General features: G+C 43.0%; 1 protein-coding gene across 30 annotated transcripts in view; it reads left to right on the forward strand.

The window, feature by feature from the left end:
• The window catches only part of MAGI1 (membrane associated guanylate kinase, WW and PDZ domain containing 1), a 343515-nt gene that overhangs the window by 302107 nt on the left and 20143 nt on the right, over nt 1-21265 (forward strand). For 23 of the 30 annotated variants that reach the window (XM_065845232.2, XM_065845234.2, XM_065845235.2 and 20 more), the window contains 5 exons: nt 2628-2659; nt 10155-10371; nt 16439-16516; nt 19197-19288; nt 20255-20447. In XM_065845232.2, coding sequence (XP_065701304.1) covers nt 2628-2659; nt 10155-10371; nt 16439-16516; nt 19197-19288; nt 20255-20447 — 612 coding nt within the window. The remainder of the gene's footprint in view (nt 1-2627; nt 2660-10154; nt 10372-16438; nt 16517-19196; nt 19289-20254; nt 20448-21265) is intronic. The other 7 variants (XM_065845249.2, XM_065845239.2, XM_065845240.2 and 4 more) reach the window with 1 other exon arrangement.

A 21265-nucleotide genomic window follows, 5' to 3' on the forward strand; every position in this document is an offset into this window, starting at 1 on the left:
TCTGAAAAACTTGCAATGAGGCTTCAGGAGAGAACGGGGCAGCCAGGAGAATGAGCATACCAAGCAAGGAATGATGTGAGCAGTGGCCTGGCCAGTGATGGGAAACAGTTAATGTGATCAAAAGATGATTTTTGTAATTCGTAGTTGTCACCATCCCAATATCATAGCCATTGGCAATTTTTTATGCCAGAAGCTTTTTGATAAAGCTCAGCGTTTTCTTGCTAGTGATGCCCCCAAGGATTTGGGGTTATTCAAGCACTTCCTATTCATTGCTGTTAAACACTCCATCCATTCCATCATCTGAGCATGGAAACTACTTATCATAACTACCACTTGCTCATTTGGCCTGCTGCGTCAAGAACTGGGGTTTTAAAATGAGAGACCCTAATTTGATGAATAAACAACTTTTTTTAAAGAAAAAATTATCGAGCAAGTTATTCCTCTGGCTATAAGCTTGTCCCATGAAAAACTACCAAGATTTGTTAACATGTTCTGCAGTCGTTTATTTTGGTAAAAAGTCAATTACTGCTTGTTCTGCAGCTTAGTCTGGCACAGAGCAGTGATACTGTAAGATTCATTTGCCTCTGAAGGACCTGCCAAACAATGGCCTTGATGTGTTTTCTATTATTTTTCAACCCTTTTCCATCTCTTTTGAATTGGAACAGCCAAAATTAATGGCAAACTTTGAAGGAAAGGTTTGTTCAGTAGTTCATACTTAGTAAATTTTAACATTTAATGTTTATGATGCAGTAGACTGAATTATAGCACAATTTGAACTAAAAGCGCAGCTGCATCTCAACCTCATTATGGGAAACATTTGAATTGCTGTAATGCCTTTCTCTGGCTCATGTTGGTCTGTTAAGGGTGCGTGCATGCACAGGGATGTGTTCTACCTATTGATTTAATAGGAAAGAGCATCTCTTGGAAAGGGAGAGTAAACGTGTGTGCATGCATGTGGAAGGGGAGAGGGAGAATCTCTGCGTGTTTATCTCGGCGATAAATGATGCCTGTTAAAAATGTGACTTGCCATGAATGTTATTAGTGCTTTCCTCTTTATTACACAAACACGGTCACCGTAAGCAGAAATGAAGCTGCAATTTTCATTGTTTAGTTCAAGCAGTTTTGATGTTTCATTGTCCCTTGATCAATCTTTGCCTGGAGGGCTATCAGCTATTGGCTGGGAATGCATGAGAGTGACGTGCATAGCACGGATGTTCCTCAAAAGCTGAAAATATTTCATTTAAAATACTCATTACAGTTCTCATCTGAGTCTGTGATCAGGCAGCAAAGTGAGTCTACTTCTTGTTTTTAATTGTGGATCTTCCCTTTTCAGAACTAACATCTCCCAAATTACCTTAAAATCAGCTTCTTCTTAGACAGATTTGTAATTCACTTGCATCACTTATTTTATTCTCTGTGTAAAAGTTAGACAAGGACATGGGTTTTACCACAAACAAAATGCATAAAGTAGAAAACATAATGCAGCATAAATGCCACATAAATCACATCTTAAAGACAAAAGCAGATTTCAGCCATCTGAATTACGGAGCACTTAATGTGGAATGTAATCTGTGTTTTGGTTTATGTTTGTTTTCTGGAGTGTCACACATTGCAAAAGATGGGGAGTTCCCTCTCCTCCACCAGTGGAGGAAAAGGTGATTTGCACAATGCCCAGGAAAGAGCTTTTCCTGCCTTGTGGGTAAATCCCCCCGGCAAGTGTCTCGTTTGCTGCTGGGAACTGGGCTATATGCAGAAGTAGTCAATAGAAATCCCAGTTTTAAGTTCTCTTGCTCATCACAGAGCAAGGACGAGGCTGCTTCAAAATGCAAAATTGTCCTTGAAAAAACCTTCTCTGTTGCCCTCCCACTTCTTTCTTCCTTTGCATCAGCTGCAACCTGTATAAGCCCCCCTTCTTCAAGGGTCAGGACTTTGCAGTGCTGTTTTCAAGCCACAGCTTTCTGAAATTGTAACTAACAGATAAAATCTCTGACTTCAAAGATTTACACTTAGGATGGACAGGAAGGAAACCGTGTCTGTTGTCATTAACATTCACATTTTTAGGGATAAAAGCTTATTCCTCCCCATGCTTTTGTTGTCCTTTGCCCAACCCATGCCTCTCGGCTCAAGCCGATGCACATTTTCCTTTCAAAAAAAAAAAAATCTATTCCTAGAGAAATACTTTTTTTAAAAAAAAAAAAAGAAATCAACCTGTTCCCCCTGCACTGCTGCGATTGGTCTGATAAAAATCACCGAGCCGATCGCGTCAAAAGGAAATAGCCTCGGCTTTAATTGTAAGCTAAGACTCCCGTAATCCAGGGGAGCATTTGAGATTCTGCCCAAGCGCTGGCTTGGGCTGTGGGTTTCTCTCGCAGCCTCCCGGCTGCTGCGGCACGAGTCAGCAGAGCTGATGCAGATAGAGCTCTCCCCCCGCGCCCGTCGCTCCCTCGCTCTCCCTCTCCCCGGGCTTTTGATTCGATATGAACAGACTGGTAACTCCGATGCGAGAGGGAAAGCTGACATAACTCTGCAGATGGCTACGGTCGGATGATACACCTAGGGATTTTTTCTTTAAGGGAAGGTAACGTTTAGATGCTAATGTTTATTTTTCCCTTGTTGCCATTTTTCAGGACTGCCGGTCCCAAAGAAGAGCCCAAAGTCGGTAAGCACTTTTCAGCTGCTATTTTTGTCTGTTTGTCTGCTTTGAAGGAGAAAGGCATGAGTTCAGTTTGCTTTCTTTGTGTGTTTCAATTGTTTTAAGTTGTCTTTCTGTTGCAGCCGTGATTACCTTGCACAGCTCCTGCTGCATGGGGAGATGAAAGAGGAATGCGGTATGGAAGGGGAAATTGTTTGCAAATAAAACCTCAGGTTTACAGATCCTCTTCCCTGACAGATTGAGCTTCTCTGTCATTTAACTTATTAAAAAAAAAAAAGAAGCTATTGTTTCCTTTTGGAAGGATGGGAGGCTCCACCTTCTTGCCAGATAGCAGTTCCTTTTGGGTGTTCATAGGCACCAACCTTTTCCATTAACTCCCAGAGTTTTCTCGAGTACCCTCAGCTGAATTATTAACAGAATGGGAAAGCGTGCACCTTGCCAAGAGAGACAAAGCCTGAACGGATCACAATTATGGTTCCCCGGGAATACAGTTAGATGTCTGAGTGCTTGCTCTAGAGGCATTTTCAAACTAAGCAGGATTGTGCTGCAGGTGTGAGATTCCTGATTTGTTTAAAAAAAGACAACAGAATGGCATTTTCTTGTCTCTTCTAATTCTGTTTCCATGTAAAGCTGTTACCTGGATGACACATTAGCTAATGGAAGCCGTGATCTAAAATATCATTAAAGCTCCATGCATGATACTGTGGAATAAACTTATGTGCTATTTGTATGCAAGAAAAAGAACTGTTTTCTTTTTAAAGGAAATAGAATACTTAAAGCCTGAGTATTCCCAGTTATCTGTTGAGAGGGAGGGGAAAAAAAGAGAATTCTCTCCCAGTCGCCTTGTGGGAGCAGAGCGAGTGAGGTGTTTGTCGTGTTGTGAGACGGTGTGAAACTTCATCAGCGGTCCCCGGTGGGTGCCAAAAACTGCAGCTGGGCACAGCCCACGGAGCCGCAAACCTGGTCAAGTGGTTTATGAAAGGGCTGAGCAAAAGGCTCCTGCTTTTAATACGAGTTCTCTATTCATCCAAAAAAAAAAAAAAAGCGAGCCCTGAAATAATTAATGTGATTCTGATGGCTTAGGGCAGCGCTGATTAAAGTCACGTGAGCCCAGGCCTCTACCACTGTCAGCTCACATTAATGTTGAGAGGAAGAAGCGCGGGGTGAGCTCCCTTGCAAATCACAGGCATGTCAGACCCTGCGCGCTCACTTCTGTCATACGCTGGGATTATTTCAGCCTTCGGTAAAACAGAAGCAAGTGTGTAAAATACGTACGCGTCTGGCACGTTTCTTTTCTCTGCCTGCACTTTTTTCCCCAGTCGGAGCAGGAGGTGGCTGCATTCAATCCAGACTCTGACTCCAGTCATTAAACCAGCCCCGATCAATGAGTCTCGGTCTGTTCAAGGCATGGAGGCTCCCATGTGGATGCTCTGGCTTTGCCACACGCATGTTTGGCATCAGGTAAAGGGAGATCCTGCCCTGTCAGACACTTCTCTCATCAGCAGCGATGCTCCGTGAAAATGTGAGCAGCATCTAAATCCACGTCGGGATAATCCTGCCTTGGTGAACAAAGGAACTGCTTAGAAACAGGTGTAGCTGTGCAAGAGCAGATATCTCCCTGCTATTTGCTTCGAGGAGCCAGTCAGCCCTGCGAAAGCAGACCCATTCCCACGTGTACCTCTCCCAAACCCCCGTCACTTTGCTTTAGGGTCCCTCCAGTAATTTTTACTGTGCCCCTAGGCAGTGCTGTTGCCTCTAAAGCACAGGATTTACAAAAAGCAGAGCCTCCTATTCCCCCTGCTTGCACACTGGATCTTTTATACTGTCAATTAGCAGTGACGTTTTACACTGCTGCCGCATTGTGTGGTGTTTAATGACCAACTGCTCCTCGGCGGGGCAGAGCAGAGTGTGTCGGAGCCGGCACAGCCGCTCCTTCGTTCCCAGGCATCGGTGATGTGCATGGGTTGAGCATGGAAACCTGGAGCAAAATGCCTCAGAGCACCTGTATGCAGAGGAGGAAACTCTCCTCGGGGCTGTCTGGGATGGATTTACACCAACACCAGACCTTGTGTGGCCAAGGCGATGGCCAAAAGCATAAAAGCAGTGGTATTGTTTGACACATTCCTCAGTTTGCTTGCAGGGGCTGTTGTGCTCAGCTGTGGGGCAAGGGTGGCCCAGCCCTTTTGTCCATGAAGATTCACACTTGCTCTTGTCCTGGCAGGGGAGGGCCATGCCTGCCCCTCTGTCACACTCCCTGGCTGGGATGTCACCTCGCTGTGCCCTGCTCAGCACTTCCCAAGGGTGGTTTTCCTGCACTTGCAGCTGCTGGGTGGATGCGGATGCTGCTGACCGAGCTGTGCCCCGCTGGGCTGTCCCAGCACCACACAGCTGGACATGGGGTTGGTTGCTGCCTGCCCAGGTCCCTCTGCCCCACTCAGGGGGGATGTTTGCCAGCACTCCTTGATTAAGAGTTAGAGGACAGTGTACATCCAGGCCGGGAGCAGTTGGTTTGTTCTTTACTTGTATTCATTCTTTGTTTCTTCTCCTGCATCAGGGAGACATGAGCTCCGGTCTCCATCCTTTTCTGGTTCACTCAGTGCAGTGACGAGCCCTCTCCTGTTACCTCGGATCCTTTCCCACAGCCCGGACACAGTCCCGACTTGCTGCCAATGGCTGTTTCTTTCTCAAACAAGCCCTATTTTTAGCTATCAGCCCCAGTCTTGTATTTCCCAAGGCTGACTCCAGGCTGTTGGATACCTCCCGTCTGGTTTAGAGAGGTTTATTAGTGCTGGGGCTGCAGCACGGGCCAAGAATATTTTTCTGCCTTGAGCTCAGTTTTCCTGGGCTGTATTTTTCAGCCAGTATATATCTTCTGTTAAGCTTTGCTCTTTTTCTAAGTTTTTAAGGAGAGTTTTTCAACCTTGGTGGAAGAGCCAAATTAGTTAAAAATATAAAAAGTTTGGAGCCATACATGGGACTGGGCACTTTCAGCAGCTCTCTGTGCTGCTTGTTTTCAGCTTCCTGTTGCTTCTTCTTCAGATTAAAATGGTTAATATTTTTATATTGACCATCTGGGTATATACTTTTGCAGTTGGAAGTCCTGTAGTATAGCACTTTTTTCTGCAATTATCCTAATATAACATGGATGAAAACAAACTTTTTCTTGATTTTTCCTGTGTTGCTTGCACCAAAATATTCCACAAGGGGGCAAAGATTCCCATTTCCAGCTCTGTTTGCTCTCACTGCCAGGATAAGCTTCTCCAAAATGCTTTAGAGCACAAAATCTGCAGTTAGATCATCAGAAGACAGGATCACTGCAGGGGGAAGAAAGTGCTAAGCTCTTCCAAAAATCTGATTTTTATTTTGGGTGTGAATAAATACATTGTCGGCATAACTGAATTTTGTGGCCAAAATTGCAATTCTGATGCACAGCCTGTCCCTGACAATAGAATTGTCAAGTAAATCAGGTGGACAGGCTGCAGTTTGGGCTCTGCTGATGCCCTGTTTCTACCAGGAGAAGAAGTAGGTTCCATAACACGAGTGTTTGTACAATACATCCCTCTTCTTCCAGAGACCATATTTTTTCCCCCACCTTGATATGCAGTGGGAGGAAACCACAGCAGCTCTTCTCTCTTGGAGTTTAATGCCTGGAGAATCCCGTGCCAAAAAAGCTTTGGTGTCTGTTGGTGCCGCAGGACATGCTCCCTGCCACCGTCGCCTCTGCTGCTGCGGGTTTCTCTCTGCCTGACACAGACAGACACAGCTGCTGCTAATAATTAGTGTCCCATCTCTGCCTGCAGCCACCTCTCAGCCATGTCGCTGGCCTCAGTTGTTTTAGCAGTCGCTGTACAAAGTAACATTTAATTACTCTCTTATTTAGCATGAATGACAAACTGGTCTCTGCTGTGTGGGTATCTGTAGCATTTTCTGGGCACTTGGAGACTTCTATAAGCAGGTTTTCCTCCTGTCTGCTTTTGAAGCACAACAGCTCTGAGCTCCCTGGCTCACATCACCTTTGCTGTTTTCTTCCCTTCCTATAATCAGGGTGCTCAGTGTGGGCTCACTCAGCCTCTCTGCCAAGGGAGAAGCTGCCTTTCAGCTTGGCAAACGGAGTGTCTGTGGCTGAAATTGGGTTTGCACAGTGCGGGGATGAAACCCTGGGAGGCTTGATGGATGCCCAAGCCCTGACTGCTGTGCTCCCCCTTCTACAGCCATAGCCCCCAAAGCTGCACTTGGAAATCTGAGCCACCCTGACATTCCTGTTAACCTCAACCATTGGGGAAAGGACAGGTAGACAGGGCTTTTTCTCCCGATCATACGTTTTCTTTACCTTACATTTTGTGTGATGAGCACTGCAAAATTTCAGCAAAGAAGCTGGCACAGGCCGTGCATCTCAGACCTGGGGGCTTGGGTAGGGCATGAGAAGCTCTAGCTTTCCACGTATTTATTTTGTCATGGCCGCAATACTGTACCAAGGTGGTTGGTTTTATCCCATCACCTGTATTTAAACATACAATCTGCCTAAATGGACTCAACGTAGTCATCTTAGTCTTTATTTCTAGCCACTTTTGGTCAAGAGTCTTTCAGGCAAGCTGTTGATGCTTATCCACAGCTCTGGAGAAGAACACAGAGTCTTGAGGGCCAGGGATGCTGTTGTTGACTTGGCTAGTTCTGTGCCCCATGCTCTTGTAGCTGCTGTCAGAAGTCAACCCAATTCAGCTGATCTGCTTTACTTTGCACTGAAAAACTTGATCAGCATCTTGGGGTGAGGTCTGTACCGGCCATTCTGCAGAGGTCTGTCACCAAACAGCCCTGTGCTCATCTGGCCCTGATTTAGCTGCTTTCCTGCCCATAGGTGAGCTGAGTGAGCTGGACAGTCAGATCCAGACCCAGAAGGATTGTACAAAAGCAAGGAATGAGGCAAGAGATAGAGAAGCCGTCCTTTCATTGACATATCATCAGCTCATCTCTCCTGGGAAAGCTCGGCCTTTGCACCAAGGCACCAACTTCTTGATCCATGCAGTCACCATGGCAGGAGAGCAGGCGGTGGGACCTCTGCAAGTCCTGCTGCTGCTGCTGTGCTGAAGCTGCTACAGCACATGAAAAGAAGTTTGGCCCAAAACATTTTTGGCCTCATCTGGTGATGTGAAAGTTGATTAATATTGCCTTGAATTGAATTAATTTAATTACATATATTCATAATTCCTATGGTTGTATTCTCCTTTCTCTGTTCCCCTCTTCAACTCCTGAATAGTGGCATTTTGGGCTTATTAAAGGAATTTTTGTTTGGAAAAGCAGCTGTCCCTGTGAAGAAGTTTTCCCCTACTTCTTGCAAAATAATTGTGTATTTGCAATTGCAACTCTAGTCTAATTAGAGGTGGTTTTGCTCGAGATATGCTGACGCTTTCATTTGCAACCCAAATACAAAACAGAATTCATAGTTCGCTCAATATTTAGACCTTTCATATCATAAGATGAGAGCACTTTTTAAAGTTCAACCTTTGTTTCCTTTTTAAATCAGAAAGTTTCCAGAGTTCTCAACATTTCCCCAAGGGCTGAATAAAGCTTCGCATTCTAGTCCCTGTACTCTAACTTCTGTAAACCAGCTATTTCCAGTGAGATTGCCCTGAAGTTTCTCAGGATGCTTGTAGTTATTTCAGTAGTTTGGCCAAACAAATGAAACAATCCAGATGGCTAGACTGCTGGACTGAAAGTTATGAAGCTTTTCTTTTTTTTGCTTTTTAAAAAATATTTTTAATTTACAAAGGAGTGATTATCCACAGCATAGATGTTTTAAAACAGCTTCATTTAAAAACTGAAGGGCTGTATGTGAATTAGCCTCTTTAACCACTTAAAAAGCTAAAAATGTTTGAAAATGGTTCAGGTATTTGTATTTGAAAGTCTGCAGATGAGTAATCACAGCAGGTATGCTTTGTTCAAAATTGCTTTAACGGACAAAGACAATTTTACATTCTAGTTGCCTGAGACACTTTAAAAAATGCTGGTAGTGGATCATCAACTCGAATGTAAGCCTGCAAGGTCAGTCATCTGGGCTGCTGAAGCTGTTCTTTTTCCTCAGCATAAACCTAAAAATATGTTTAAAAAAATTATATATATATATATAAAAAAATATTGTTAAGACTCAGAAGGAGGGTGCTTTCGTATGATGACTTTCTCCTCTGTAATTAATTCAGCCCTACTGGATGGAGCATTGGCCACCTGGGGTTTCACACTGAGCATAAAGAAGGGGGTCCCAAACCTGTGTGCTCCTCAGCACTCCCCCTGCACTGATCTGCTCTGGTTTTGCCACTGGCTTTTCTCCCTACCCCGGCTTGCTTTTCTACGGAGAAGTCCCTGAAAGCAGAGGCTCTTGTCACAATGTTTTCAGACATCCCCTGCCAGCAGGAGGCTTTACATTTTTGTCTGAGATTTCGTGGTACAAGTGGCTGACCCCTTTTAGCCAGGAAATTGTGGATGTTGTAGAAACAACCTGTAAGATGCTATTTTTCCAGCCGCTCTCTGCGACACAGCAGCCCCAGGAAAGTGCCAGCTCTCTGTACTGGAGCAGGTGGGAGACTGGACTCAACCTTGATGCCAACCCAAGGTCATCTCAAAAGAGCATTAAAAAGCATTTGCTGTACAGTTTGGGGAGCTCTTGTTGAGAGAAGATTTTGCTGCATGTTGAGTAGTACAAATCCCAGCAATGCAAATGTGATTTGTGCTTCATCTGAGCCCCACCATTGTGAATTCGACTTAAGAATTATGTACCCTGCTTAGCTAAATATTGAGCAGGCAGAGCTCTTGACATACTGCTTTTGAATAAGCCTTGAATTTTGGGGGACATATTTTTTCCTCTTTTAATGTACCAAATTAAAACAAGGAAGTTGAACTGTAAATAGGCATTTTCACATTTGTGAAGGTCTTCTGTAATCCTGTGGATGCTCTGGGAAGCAGAGCCATGGAAGTGGTGCTCTCTTGTCCAGCCACTTGTGATGTGGGGGTTGCAAGAGCTGCAGAGGAAAAGTGATCTTTCATAGTAAGGGCTGTGCTTGAACCTGTTTCAAAGGCAGTTTTCATAGTAAAATTTGGTAGTTTTTCCTTTTTCCTGAAGGCTCTAGTTAGACCCTAATGTTGTCTGAGTAGACAGTGCTCGAGTTTTTCCTGCCTTAATGTAGGAAAAAAGAAGTGCGCTGAAACTAGTAACCTATAATGAGATTTAGTTGGGTTTTTTTCATGTGCGAGATGAAGAACTGCATATTTTTAATGATAAATTACCTTCTTTTGCATATCTCTTTCTGTCAGTCTGCCTATCAAAATCTGTCATTGGGGAATTTAACTGTACCCAGTATTAACTGGTGGCAGCAGAACTGTGATTTATGTATTTACTTATGTGCATGCAGAAACCCTGAGAAGAGGGAGAAAAATTGATGGAAAACACCCACTCAAAGACCAATAACCGTCTGTTCTCTCTCTCTCTTTCCACTTGCTTTCTTCCTTACAGCAACCACTTGAAAGGAAAGACAGCCAAAACAGTTCTCAGCACAGCGTCTCCAGCCACCGCAGCGGCCACACCGCGTCCCCCGTCCACAGCACGCAGGGGCTGCCGGACTGCGCCGCCGCCGAGGCACTGGCCGCTGATCAACCTGACGCTTCTGGGCAGAAAAAGCCAGATCCATTCAAAATCTGGGCCCAGTCCAGGAGCATGTATGAAAGCCGACGTGAGTATGAAGCAGGTGTGGTTGCTAAGGCTACGGCTCTGGCAGCTGCTCTGTGTATATTTTCTTTGGGAAGAACTGAATCTTGTAGATTTCTGTTGAAAATGTAAGGCTTCAGTTTGTTAATTTGGTATCTGTCGGTGATGTCTGCTTGATAGGGGTGCAGTTTCCTCTCTGATGAGAAATGAATTTAGATCATCTCTAGGAAAGGGCACTTAGACCAAAGATTAATATGAAAAATCCCTTTAAAATTAAAGACCATATTTTCCCCTATTTTTTTGATTTTACTTGCAAATTAGGCTAAAGAAGAATTTCCAAGTTTGTTATCCAGATCCTAAAGTCTTTTTTTGAGTAGTATTTAATTTGCTGAAATTCCTATCAGATGCTTTCCAGTCTGACTCCAGGAAGGAGAAAATCCAGCTGAGCCATTTTACTTTGACCAGAGTGGACACTTTAACAATACAGATATCAAATGCATATTGAAAGTGGCTTTTGTGGCAATTAATAATCTGCATGTTTGGCTAATAGTTCAGCAGGGCTTTGGCTCTGCTCCAAGACTATATGGTTTCAGTCAGTTTCTTCTCTGAAAACAAAGTAAACACACTGGCTTTGCTTTAATTGCACTGCTGAAGATGATCAAATCTGTAAAAGCTTCTTAAAGAGGAGAGTTAGAGTATTAGGTTCATTTTCAAAAGCAGTAGTGACTTCAGTTACAGAAGAGAGAGCTTCAAAGTCTTGGTGCTGTAAGAGTATCACCTGGAGTTTGATTTTATTGTGGTAACTGGAAATCAGTAAAGCCAGTATGAAATGAACATTACCCCAAAATGAAAAATGGTAGGACTGTTTTTTTTTCTGACCAAATGAATCACTTTGAGATCTTAAGTCCTAGAAAAATTAAATCATGAGTCACAGTTTCTTGGCTGAAGATGCATCTCTTTGGATTGAACGTCTCAGCAATGCAGTTTGTAGGTGTCTCAGCTTCTATGCGCTGCTTCCCATCCCTTGCCAGGGACTCTGCACAGTGACCCTGCCGGCTCTTGGGCCAAATCTTGCTGATCTATGAAGAAGTGCAGTGACAGAACTGGCACGTGAATCTTGTTGAAACAGGAGAAAGCGGCAGAGAGCCGAGGCACAGTGGCTCTTCAACCCTGCAGTCAGAGCTCCTCTTTTAGTCAGGATGGACACAGTTGAGGCTATCACCGTCCCGTGGCACCAGCATCACCCTTGCTCAGCTCACGTGGTTCCCACAGACTCTGTGCTGGCATTGCCTCTGACCCCCTGCAGCTACTTAGCTAATTTCTAATTAACTGTTTAACTCATACTAATTAGTCATTAGTATCAGCTTAGCAGCCTTAACTCCTGCCTGTCTTTCTCGATAAAACCTGAGGCTGAGCCAAAGAAATCCTGAAGTGCATAGGCAGGCAGTCACTTTTCTGTGTCCGCTTCTAACATCATGTGCTAAATCCTCCCTCCTTCTTCGATGGCTGCAGGTATTTATCCTCGTCTGTGATTAGAGTCCTTCTAGAAGCCTTTTCACCATCTCTTGGCCTGCTGGTTTCCCACACCCTATCTCTCCCTGTGCCACAATCCTCTCTGCTTGTGCCTTTTGCTAGACTGGGATCTGCCATGCCCCTTCAGCTTCCCCATCTCACCTTTCTGTGGTTCAGCATCTCTGTAGTGGGGTGGATCCCTTTCTATTGCTTCAGTCCTTGTCTTCTGCCTCTTCTACCAGGTGAGACCTGCCTGTTTGAACATCAGTTATTTTCCACCAGCTTTATGCCCCATTGCCATTTCCTTCCTAGGAAGATGTTTTCTGAGATTTCTTGGTTTCATAGGTAGAGGGGTTTTGGAGAATGGCGGAAATGTGATGTGATCTGCCACTAGAAATGTCCAAGAGCCTATGAATTTCCAACCCTAAGCTGGAATGAAACACATTCCCTGGGGATTAACCTGCACTCTTACCTTGTGACATGGCTTTACTGCACCTAATGAAAAGTGAAGAAAAACAGGAAAGATACAGTCTAAGCGAAAAGAGCAGTTGGAAATGCTCTGTCTCCTGTCACAGTCTGATCCTAAAGTGTGACTGGTGGTTTTATTTAGAGGTCAGTGGTCAGCTCTTGCTCCTTCCCCCACCAAGCCCTCGTCTTTCATCCCTCTCACCAGTCCTGTAAATGGAGACTGTGGTTCACAGCCGAAACATGATGCCTCTTCTGCCCTGGGAGCTTGGGGTGACCAATGTGTTTCTTTCCCTATATTTGGTCTGCATGAGAAGTGGGGACTTGCATCCCAGTGTTGCCCAGGCACCGGCTGTGTGGCTCTTCAATCATGTGCAGGGAGCTCTGAAGACATGGAGCACCATGTGGGATGGAATAAACTGTTCTCCAGGCCTCCACTTTTACTGTCCGTCTGCTCCACATGTGCTGTTCTTCATGTTTTTACCCAGCTGCAATCCAGTTAATTCCAGTGCCTACTTTGGCTGGCAGTGATACAGTCATATCATTGCTTTCTGCTTTGCTTGAGCACCCATTCCCTTTGGGACTGAGGTTCTCATCTCCTCTTCCATGACACCCATGGCTTTGGGTGCTAGCTGGGACTCTCTCTGCATTCTTCTGATGAAGATGTGACCAAAACAAAATGAATATCTTATGTAGAACAGGAGGATGCCCCCCTAGTGCCAATGTTGAAACTGGCTGATGCATCCTCAGACTAGGTATTAGGAAAAATTTCTTCACGGAAAGGGTTGTCAGGCATTGGAACGGCTGCCCAAAGAAGTGGTGGAGTCACCATCCCTGCAGGGGTTTAAAAGACACATAGATAAGGTTCTTAGGGACATGGTTTAGTGCTAGAGTTAGGTTATGGTTGGACTCAATGATCTTAAGGGTCTCTTCCAACCAAAATGATTCTGTGATCCTATAACTGGGGCATTTGGTGGGTCCTAGAGGCTTCCATTGCCCGAGGAGCCCCAGCTCAGCTCTCCCATCTCTCCCTGCTGCCCAGTCCAGGGCTTGCTCTCTGTTGATTCATGGCCTTAAATTTTAATAACTCTGAAAAGAATTGTAAAATGTTCTTTGGGGAGGCAGGGTTTCAAATCCCCAGCAAGTGGACTGAAAAACAGCAACAACCCTTTGTATTGAAGTACGTGATAAGGTTAAAAAAGACAAAATTTTAGAGCATTAAATCATCTTCAGTGTTTCATACCATTTCATACCATTTATTTCATACCATTTGTGAAATTGTTGAGTATAAAGAGAACATAGTGCAATGTTTCAAGTGCAGTTGACACAAAAAGGTGAATTCATTAGCTCCAACCCATACAGAATTTTTTTAAATCTATAAATAATAATACAAAGAGTTTTCATTCAGTATATGAATACATCATCTCCGGAATGTTTCTAAGAAGTACTGAATCTGTAATGACCACCTACTGCCTTTTACACTGGGAGTGCATCCCACTGTTATTAACATTAATAATAATAATGTAGACATGGGAAGCACAAGGCAACATTTTAATTTTTCAGGCTTGGTAAAATGTATTCTTCCTTTCTTTGAGTATTCTTTGGATCAGTATTTCATAAAAAAGACTATATTTGACTTATGTGACTTGTCTCACTGAAGCCATTGGTAGAGCAGAATTTGGTTCAAAAGCGCCAAATAACCCATAATTTTGTAAAAGCATGTATTTTTTTATTTACCCTATGCATCCTAATATCAAGAAATGCTCAGATTCTGTGGAAGAAAGCCACAGACGTCTGTTTAGTGGAAGAAAAAAAAACAGAAGGAAGAAAAATTAAGCTAGAATTAATAATGCAAAGCAAAACAATAACTCCGTAACTATGTCTGAACTCTGGCTGTGTGGCAGCAGATGAGAACTGCAACTTTATTCAACAAATATGGGCTAAAGTTCCTCCACATGCAGCTCCCCTGGGTGAGGGGATCAGGCCTGCAAGGTGCTGAGTAGCTCCACTCCAAGGAAGCTTATTTTCAAGCTATAAGCCCAAAGAGACTTGGATGCTTTAAGGTAAGGCTGAGCTAAAATGCTCTGCTGCAATCTGGCCTGGAGTTGCAGTTCTTTGCTGGATTAAGACTTCTGAGAATAGCCGGCTTTGTGTTAAGTGAATCTGAAAACAAATCATTTGGTGGCGATAACAAATGCAGTCTTTGCTGGTGTTAAGTTTTAACTACTTGAGCTCCTCCTCATGGGTAACTCATTGCTGCTGGTGGGAGTTGTGTACATGTGAATCAGAGAGAAGGACAAACCCTTAAGGTTTAAACACTGAAGTGGATCCAAGAATGACATACGTGAAAAACACTCAGAGAAACAGTAACTGAATAGTTTATCGGAGAACTGCAATTCTGAAATCTTGCACTGCTTTATTGAAAATATATTTTTATAATATGCTTTTTATTTTTCAATGTATTATTAAACTTCCTTAAAGATTAACGCAATCTGTTGTCAAATTTTTCTCATGTGGCCTGATTACTTTGCAAAATACCATATCCTACATATGGCCATCTGTCAAAACAGCAGTGACAAAATGAATTAATCTGAATTGCAGATGTGTTAATGAATCCCTTTGAAGGGCTTAAGCATTTAATTAAAAGTAAAGCCGAACACGATAGATAATTTTTAAAGCTTTTAAAATATTCTAAGTTATCGGTAATATTTGAATTTTATTTTCAGGCACATAATTTATTTGGTAGGATTTTGTCTTCCCAAATCTAATTAAAACAATGCAAACAAGTCTTGACCCCAGTGTGTAGTGTTCATTCACCAGCAATTACATAGAATTAAAAATATTTACACAATGATACCAAACATTAGATACTTTCTCCCTAACATGAAAAAGAAAAATACCCTCAGGAAATTGCAGCCACCTTCTGATCAGACTGGCTTTAAAGATCATAGTGAATAAAAGCCCCTTGGTGGGGTTATGTCCTTTTATTATATTAATAGGAGACAAACAGTTACAGTCAGACACTTGGGCACACAGATGTGTCCATGCCCTTAGAGAATGTGTTGCTAAAAAAGCCCTTGGTCCTTGCAGCACATTGTGTGAGCAGCAGAGGCTGCAGAGATGTTGATGGAGCTGGTCTGTGGGCATCGCTTTGCTGATGTTCATCAGGCACCAGCCTGGCCCATGGCTCAGCCCAGAGATCCCTGACCCTCAGTGGCAGAACTTGGTGGTCTTGTTGAAAACACACTGAAGCCATCTTTCAGAAGTTTGCCATGCCACCAGAAGGTTTCATTGAGAAGAAATACAGAAAAACTGGAATTCTTCTGCAGTGGCATAGTTTAGAAAACAAGGCTTCCCTTCAAAATCTGGAATCTCATGAGATTTATGGATAAAACACGGGACTTTTCAACGCTGAAATTCTCCATCAGCTTCAATGAGACTATGCACTCTTAATTTCAGAATTGTCCCTATATACTTTGCTGAATCTGGGCCTTAAAACTTTTGTACTTTGCCAAACTCAGAGTCATTGAAAGTGCTGCTACCTCCAACGAGCTAATGACTAAAGCAAACTCACACTGATTATTTTTGAATCCATCTTTTGTTGAAACTGTGATACCACACTGAGCAGAATTTTTTTTTATATAACACGTAGGATAATTGTTAAAGTTTGCATAAGAAAGTTTGATTAAAATTACCTCTAAGCACTGTGTTCATTTTCATCACCATGCATTTAGAATTTCTTTTACCATTAGAAAAATATTTCAATTTGGAAAATTAACCATATCATGATGTTGAAAGTTTTTTTGTAGAAAAGTAGTTTTAAGGTGTTCCCAAAGAAATTCCTCCTCTGAGGAGCAAAAAGTATTCTTCAAATATACCTGCATGCATGTGCATAGATGTGTAAATTCTCATGTGTGTGTGCATTATATATCCACATGTACACAGGCATGTGTAGATAGACATGTAAGTTAGTATATTGTAATCCATAGTAGCTATAACCTTAGCAATTATGTGCATGAAAACCTAACATGATCCATACAGTCAAAATTAATTAAATGAACTAACAAGAAAGCAGATACGTTAAGCTTTGCAAAATTGTAAAATTAATATTACAGCTATGTCACCTTCGCCTGCAACTGGACTGAGCAAGGGTGAGAGAGAGAGAGAAATCAATTCCACGAGTTTTGGAGAATGTAAGACTGTGCCGAGAATGTATCTGTGTCTTGTGATGTCTTGTACTGGTGTCATTGCTGCTCTGTGGTGGGAGGGTCTTCATCACCAGGGGAGTCCGTCAGGGCCGTATGCCGAGGTTTAGCCATGAAGGTGCGAAGTTCTTGCTTTACTCTGTACTGGCTAGCAGTGGATTTCATAGGCAGCGGTGGGAGGTACCATGTCCCGTTTTGTTCATGGGATGTGGATGGGGCTGTCACACTCACCCTTCCTTCCATTCCTCTTCACGGCCTTAGCAAAACTCTTCTTACTGCTTTTGTGACACTCTTCAAATGGTCTTGTTTAATTTGAGATGAGCAGACTGGCAAGTTTGCCCCAGTTGGGCTGTGTACGTTCTTTTCGGAGTCAGACATGGTTGAGATCAGGTCAAGGTGCAAAGATGCAATGACTGACTTCTGGTGACCATTTTTAATTGGTTTTCAGCAAAATTTCAGCATCAGCATTAAATTGTCCCTCTAAGTAAAGAAAGTGGCTCCTCTAAAGCTCTACTCAATAATGGACAACCTGAAGTAATTCTCCAGTATGGAGAGCCTCAGAGGGTCCCACCTCAGCTGTAAGGCGGCACGGAGGTGGATGGGGTTTTCTGAATCACCGTACTACAGAGCTGGCGCAAAAGTGGTAAAAGGAGTTTTGTTCAGTTAGTAATCATGCTGTGTAAATGTGTGTCGTCTGTATGTTTGTTGTATCTGTGTTGCACCTCTGTGTAATCCTTCCAGTGGAGAGAGAGTTACATGAATGAACTTGCTTCTTTGGGTACAGTCTTGTCTTTTTCTGTTGCTTTGGTGTGATGATGCCATTACACCTCAGCTTGCCGTGATCTTCAGTGGCTGTTAATTGGTTGGCTGGTACCCGAACCAGGAACATACGGCATCATTCCCTGAGGCTGGAGAGTTGACAAATGGGAAGGTGTTGAGAGATGCTGAGGAAGTGGGCCCACGCTGAAGCTCTCTGCAGAAGCCACTTTGCCTCTGCCAGATCCAACACACGCTATTAATTGGTTTGGGCCAGCCTTTGCCAAAAAAAGCCTGCAAAGTGCTGGAGAGACGCTTCCAAATTTGTCTGCTCTTCACGTTTCCCCTCGCGGAAGGCAGTGACAAGCACCAGTTAATTAATTGTTCAAATTCTGCTGTTGTGCTGCATGTCTGTATGGTGACGAGCTGCCTTCAGCCAGCTCATCTCAACAGATGAACCATCAGGCTTCCAGCCTGGTCATCACCTGATTGTTCTGTAATTGTATCTGGACAAAAATTAGCCTCTAGTTCAGTAGAGTAATGCGCACAGCTCTTAAGCGTAGTTTATAACTGTAAGTAATTAGAAAGTGCCTGTATGATATATAAAATCAATGCATTAAACCAGTTTGAATGAAAATGTCAAACCAGATATCTGTGCCTTAGCACTTACTTGTTCCTTTTAGTATTCCCAGATCTTAACCTGTTGAGTCATGGAAGAGAGAGCATCAGAGCTAGCCAAAATACTTCACACTGAAAAGCATGACTAGACCCAGACCTTTGCGCAATAGGCACTGATAGTGCAAAATGTAATTAGGGCTCAGCCTGACTCTCACTGATTTTAATGGAAAACAACCAGTTTGTCTGCTCATACATACAGAAAACTAGATGATGTTTCACTAAACGTGTTGCATCCAGTATCTGCATATGCACTTAATTTAAATTACATTCCTGAATGATACCCTTTGGTTTCTTTACTAAAGATACAGGCAGTTGACTTGTAAAGGAACAGCTTTTTTATCATTAATTATAAATTTTGGGAGGAGGTCATTACAAAATTAGTCAATGTTACAAATACTAACCAATAAATATTAAATGAACCTGAAGTTGTCTTCTGATATGATTTAATGTTAGCAATTAATTCTGCATTTTTAAAAAAGGGATGAAAGCAAGCATGAATAAGTTAACATAAAACATTACTGTTCAACCGCACTTCAAGGTTAGTACTTCACTGTATGTAATATTCATTCTAAAAGCCTCGCTGATGTCCCATACTAATGAGTAGGTAAGGTTGAGCTTTTCTTTGTTTCCAGCTGGTTTTGCCTGTTCAGTGGTTCTACAGAGCCCATACACAAGCAAGTGAGAGTCAGGACAGATACTTTGCTTTCAGTGGAGCCCTTCTGTTTTATACCAGCCGGCGATCTGTCCCATAGTTATTTAAAGCAGTGTCAGTATACAGATAGCAAACTATGCTTGTGGAAGTTAATTAAAAAGTAGAAGTCATCACAAGTGGCTCTTTTGTCTCTCATGAAAGAGGAGACAGCTGTATTGTTTCTGGCAGAGTGATTCTCAGTTGTACACTTTTATTTATTGGTGATTTAGAAGAGGCTCTTGCACTGGGTAATGATGCTAATATTGACGGAAGGAAATACTATTGTGATAAACAAGTGGCAAGACGCAATTAGACACCTAGAATATAGAAACCACCATATAATTTTTAGTTGTGATTTAAATAATAATCCTTTGGTATTTAAACCTATAAATGTTCTTAATATGTCTAAAAAAATCAAGACTGCATCATTTAAAGAATAAGTTGTGCAGCATATCCCTTTACACGTACATCAGAGTAATCCTGATTTGGGTTAAGAGGGTGGGGTTTTGATTAAAAAAATATATTTTCCTCCTTTTCCTTCAGTTCCAGATTACCAAGAGCAGGATATCTTTCTATGGAGAAAGGAAACCGGTTTTGGATTTAGGATTCTAGGTGGAAATGAGCCTGGAGAACCTGTGAGTACATCTAGAAGTGGACTTGTTTTAACATATTCCAGAATCACAGCAGTAGCATGTACAGGTGTGCAGAACTGCACTGCGGTATCTCTGTTAAAATAACTGTTGTGCTATGCATTTACGTCCCGCAACTCCTCCCTACCCTCCCTCAAAACAAACAAACAAACAAACAAAAACCCACTTCCACAATTGAAATGGATTTGGCTTCCCCTACTATTTCTCGTTTTTTTGATAGCCCAAATGAAAACATGTAGACCTAAAATTGCCTGGACACTGAGGAAAGGTTGCCCTGGTCAGATTTGCAAGTATTTTGATCTTAAAGTTTCTATTTGCTCAATTCCTTCCTCGAATTCGCTTAACTTCTTTAAATCCAGTGCATGTGGAAGGTGCCAGGCTAAAACCTATGGTCTGTCTTGTGCTGCACAGGTCAAAACTACCTAGTGGCAGCACAAATTTCCGCATATCTCCCTGCCAAAATTATTTTGCTCATTTATGGAAAGAAAGGCCATGCTTTTCTCTCATGTTACAGTAATTCCACAGAACTCACTGAAGATAAGCTAAGACTGAGTTGGTGGACAGGCGAGTGGTACAGAGCTTGTAAGCCCTAGAGGCAACTGAAAGGACAACTCAATCTCGGCCTCCTTGACAGGACCCTCAGTGCTTTTAACCATCTTCCTCTTCGGTCACTCCCTGGTTGACCACATTTCCCAAGGCTGACTGTCATTAGACTGAATGGACCGCCTGAAGGAACAAAATGTCAATTTATTACTATTTCACAATGTGGCTCTATTCACATGGAGCAACTTTGCTGACCAGCAGACATTTATCAACATCTTCCCTACTAAATCGGCTTTAACTGCCAGTGCCCCTCGCTTCCCGCTGGCTGTTGAGCTAGTTCTCATTTACCACGTTTTTTTTTTTTTCCTTTTCTTTCTTTCCTTTCTCCTATTTGTGCTAATTCGTCAGATTTACATTGGTCACATTGTACCGCTGGGTGCTGCTGATGCTGACGGCCGCCTGAGATCGGGTGATGAACTGATCTGTGTGGACGGGACGCCTGTTGTCGGGAAATCACACCAGCTTGTCGTCCAGCTTATGCAACAGGCAGCCAAACAAGGTCACGTCAATCTGACCGTCAGGCGCAAAGTGGTTTACACAGGTAGGCTGCAGTGTCACTCTGCAGGGGTAGATTTTCTTGCCAGACTCCATCTGTTCAACAAACAATTTAAAGAAAAAGAAGCTTCTCCTCATAATACTGGGAAAACTCAGGGGATGCAGTGTTATCCTTCCTCTTTTGCCTGTTTTCACTCTTTTCTGTTCTTGATCAAAGAAGTTTCAAATATTTTGTTTTCAGTCAAGACTCTTCTAATCTCAGTTGGCTTCCCCAGTCTCCATGAAGGTTTCTGATAAAACAAGGAACCGTTCAGTTGCAACATATCGTTTTTAGTTGGACTCACGCAGTAACAGACTCTGTGCCTGACTGCCTGTGTTTTCTGTTTAATTCCCCAAATAACTGCTGCCTGATAGCCACCCTTAAACTGGGAGTGAGGGACAAGATGCTGAAGGGACCCCAGGAGGTGAAGCAAGGGCAGAGCATGAGTTGAGGGCATTGGTGTGCTAATGTCCCAGGCACAGCAGGAGCTTCAGCCGAGGTTGCAACAACCAGTCAACTAACCGCAAGATGCAAAACTGTGTCATTGCTTCTGGTAGTACAGGGTGCGCATGTTTGTCGTAACCAAGAGGTTTCTGTGTGCCGAGTTATGCTACATGTTGTGCACACCCTGCACAAATGCGTGGTCTAAGTGGATGAAAAAGAAGCTGACAGAAAGACAGAGAGGCAAAGAGAAGGGACGCTGCTTGGTGGCACCCAGATTAGTGACACAAAAGTGTCCCGTTAGCAAAGAAGATGAAGGCATGAGCATGAGCTTTCTAAATGACATGTGGCCTTATGCTTAATATTAGAGAGTAACAACTTGG

This window comes from Patagioenas fasciata, chromosome 10 (genome assembly GCF_037038585.1).
Source record: "Patagioenas fasciata isolate bPatFas1 chromosome 10, bPatFas1.hap1, whole genome shotgun sequence".
Taxonomy (NCBI): domain Eukaryota; kingdom Metazoa; phylum Chordata; class Aves; order Columbiformes; family Columbidae; genus Patagioenas; species Patagioenas fasciata.